Raw genomic sequence first — 3,757 nt, 5'->3', positions numbered from 1 at the left:
CACCTAATTTCATCTATTCATTATCAAGAGGCGGTTCACGTGAATATGGTCATATGTATGATATTTTTTAAAATACTTTTACAATTATTACGTATAAAACTACATTTATATTTCATAAGAATATAGTTACTATTGTTGTGAATATATATTGTAAATATAAGATTAGATAATGTTGTTACGGTCGGGTTGATCCAACGGGTCAAGAATGTCATTTTAATAGTTTTATAGTTTATTCCAGGAATAAAACATAGTTTTAACAATAAAACCAAAAATATTATTTAAAAATAACATATATAATAATTTTAATCACAATGACTATATACATGAAATTGACTTTTCGGGCCGGGTTCATGTCCTTCGAGTTTGGTTCATTTGGTTTTGGCTTGACCAAGTGTGAGTGTGACTCGGGTCAAACTCTACTGCTACTGTTGTTGGCATGCCAAACATGGCCTTAGTGGCGTAGATATAGATGATCTAGGAAAATTTTAAAGGGGCCTTATGATATGAGTTATTTCATATAGCTCATTTATCACGATGTAGCACATATACTATGGATAAATGAAGCACATTAGTGGACATGATCCGAGAGACGACTTTATGCTAATTGAAGATTGTTACATAGTTTTTGACGTGAAGAATTTAAGAGAAGGAAGAAGTCAGCAAGTCAGACGACGAAGTTGCATAACAGATGCTAAATCCTGAGTCTCATCCGCAAAAAAACAGAGTCCCACTCCATAGATTCAGAGTCGCGTCCCGCGACCGAGGATCCGGAGTCCACCTTGTAAAAACGGAGTCCCACTTCGTAGAACCAGAGCCGCGTCCCGCCTCCTAAAAGTCGCGTCCCACGGCCGGTTATCTGAAGTCTCACTTCACAAATTCCAGAAAGTTTGATAGTGCATTTAAGCCTTACCCACTTAACTGGAAAGTTTTGGTTGTTATAGAATGGACTTTTAAAATATATCTTATGATTTCTTTTTTTCCCATTAAATATATAATTACCAAATCCGGAAAGGGGGTTTGTCGGACCCCCATACCCCTAAATCCGTCCATGGGTTCAACCATATGTCTTATTTAGAGCATTATCGTTGAGGTCTCAAAAGAAGGTCTTACACACATTAGAATATTAAAAATGAGTGAAAATAAAAAAAATATCATTGTAAAGTCTGGAAGTTTTAAGCAAAATCACAACCATCCTAAACATATACACGAAAAGGGTTATTTGTGTTCTTCTAAAAAATAGCCTTGATGAAGCAGAAAAATATCTTTCATTGAACAAAGTCTAGTATATGTCCATGTGTGATTCGTGTCACGCAATGGACGACTAGAGTAATCACGATTAATCACTTTTTGATTGTTTATTTATAGAAAAATTCACATATTTAAAAATTACCTAAAATCTACTTATAATCATATATCTTTGTATATACATCAATTTGGGACAAGTTTACTAAATTTTAATAATTCTTAGGTATGATAGTTGAAGTGAAAATTAATTTTTAAATTATCAGTGCTAATTTAATTCAATTTTATGAAACTATCATTTTAAAGTTTGTGATCTTAAGTGTGAATTTGATAAATTTTGATATACATAACTCCAAGTAAACCGCTATTATTATAATTATTTATTATTGTTCTTAACTTATTATTATATATTGTAATGAGGATGGAAATAGAGATTTGAAATAAGGACGGAAAGAAGAAGCTAGAACTCAGAGTTCCAAGTGGATACTGGAATGTAAAAGTGGATAGTTTTGTAAATCCGTAAGTAAAGGTTTGCCATAACTTTGAACATGGCCCTAAACTGACGGAAGTCGATTTCCCTATGCCGATTCTATTGAGGAACCTCCAATCTTGTTTTTTTTTTTACAAAAAACACGCTTCTTAAATATATATGGTGAAACCCCAACTTGATTGTCCTAAGAAATCCAAAAGAAGGAAACTCTTCAGTAGTTGATCCGCTAGTTTCATGACAGTTCCATTATAGTCCCAATTTTATGCAGTTGAGGTCTCGGGTGGCCTTGTCTTTTGGGAACGGGTTAGATGTTCGGATCTCACCCCTTCTGTTGAAATTAATGGAGAATCTCTTTTGAGAAAACTTAAGAAAGATTCTCGTTTTTGGAGCTTGTCTATATATATGTTCATTGTTCTTGACTTTATCACTAGTTAAAGTTAATCCATATTTCAAGCTTTTCTAAGTTATAGTTATGATGGAACTAACTTAAACTTATGTGAAAGAATATTATAATCAAAATTTGTTACATATATAAATAGAGAAAAAAAGAGTATTGGAAATCCCAATAAAAAGATATGAATTGATGAGAATAGGGACGAGGAGAAATCTCAACCCTAATGGAGTAGGAGCGACACTGAAGAGTACGATTCTAGAAAGTTATACTTGTCACACCTAGTAGGAAATAACGGTTCTCGACTTCTTTCATAATTTTATAGTGTACTTTTCGTGTTAGAACAAGGTAAAATGATGAATTTAAATCGAGAAGAAAATGAGTCTAGATAATAGATTGCGTTCATAAGGAGTGGGAAGAAATTTGAATATACTTGAATCTAACTTACCTACTATAAGTCTATAACAAAATATTATTTGAGCGATTACAAAATCATGAGAAAAGATAGAAAGACATGAAACTTAAATACATAAAATATCACTTAAAATCAATATATATTGGCATTGAAACACTAGGTCTCCTATTAAAATAATGATTAGGTGAAATCAAATTTTATATATTCTTGAGTTGATGTTAATTTCATATATCTATGTAAAAAATATACCTAGTACAATCATATATTATTTTATTCTAATACATATAAATTGTAAAATCTTACATATGTGTCATGATAACATAATAAATTATAACACTGCATTATGAAGAACTTCTAACCAAACAAATACATTGTTATTGGTCTTCCCAACAAAACATGGAGAAAATTACACATCTTCCAAACCAAGCCCATATAGAACACCAACATGCTTTTGAAATGAACTCTTGAAAAATGTATTCTTGAGCTTCATAAATGTGCAACAAGTGAGCAAGCTATCAGACCCTGCTTGGTGACATATTCCAACTCTTTTTACATCTAATAATTTTGCTAGCTTATTTAACCCACCATGAAGGTTATTGCAAAACTCCATCAAATGTTTGATGTCATATATAGTCGGTAAGTAGATTTTGATCAAGTTCAAAAATTCGATCTGGGTCTCGGGTAAACTACGACATATTAATAGTTTGAGCAAATACCCAAAATCGTATGCGCTATGAAAAGTCACCCAAGATATCGAACTATTTAATACTATACTAGAGGACATCAAGAGCTCCCCAAATTTAATAGAATCAATCCCAATCTCGGTGTTTCTTGTAAAATCTATCCCACATCGATTTAACAACTCGATTGAATCGCTAGCATAAACATCATCCTTCATATTGAACTCACGAAAATTGAATTGCCAAACACAATATTTGTTAGTTCCACAAGTGGGCAGGTTCCCCATTTCATCTGAAAATGTAAGACCCAACTGGATCAATTTGAGCATATCAACATTGTCCTTTAAAGTCTTGTAGTTATAATTTGTAACACTCCTAAAATTTCCCACAGGTTGAACCACGACTCCTGGGAATTCTGTATCCATCGCAACATAGGGATAATTGTCAACAATATCTCCAATTAATGCAAACTCCTCTTCTAAATTGTGGCTCCAAACCTCCCTAATATGAATTGAGTCATCCTTCACTGACAATGACAT

The 3,757-nt window shown here is 32.6% G+C and overlaps 1 protein-coding gene across 1 annotated transcript; it reads right to left on the bottom strand.

Annotated features, from left to right (window-relative positions):
* Nucleotides 1–1,992: 1,992 nt before the first annotated feature.
* Nucleotides 1,993–3,757, bottom strand: LOC141251982 (uncharacterized). The gene is made up of 5 exons (XM_073670438.1): nt 3,444–3,757; nt 2,962–3,269; nt 2,572–2,643; nt 2,396–2,452; nt 1,993–2,159 (listed from the first exon to the last, which is right to left on the bottom strand). The coding sequence occupies exons 1-5, from the start codon at nt 3,755–3,757 to the stop codon at nt 1,993–1,995; spliced, it is 918 nt and encodes a 305-aa protein (XP_073526539.1).

The sequence above is a fragment of the Phyllobates terribilis genome, unplaced genomic scaffold (genome assembly GCF_046119375.1).
Source record: "Phyllobates terribilis strain yellow unplaced genomic scaffold, ASM4611937v1 Scaffold_7863__1_contigs__length_34814, whole genome shotgun sequence".
NCBI lineage: Eukaryota > Metazoa > Chordata > Amphibia > Anura > Dendrobatidae > Phyllobates > Phyllobates terribilis.
This window is presented reverse-complemented; position numbering and strand designations above follow the sequence as displayed.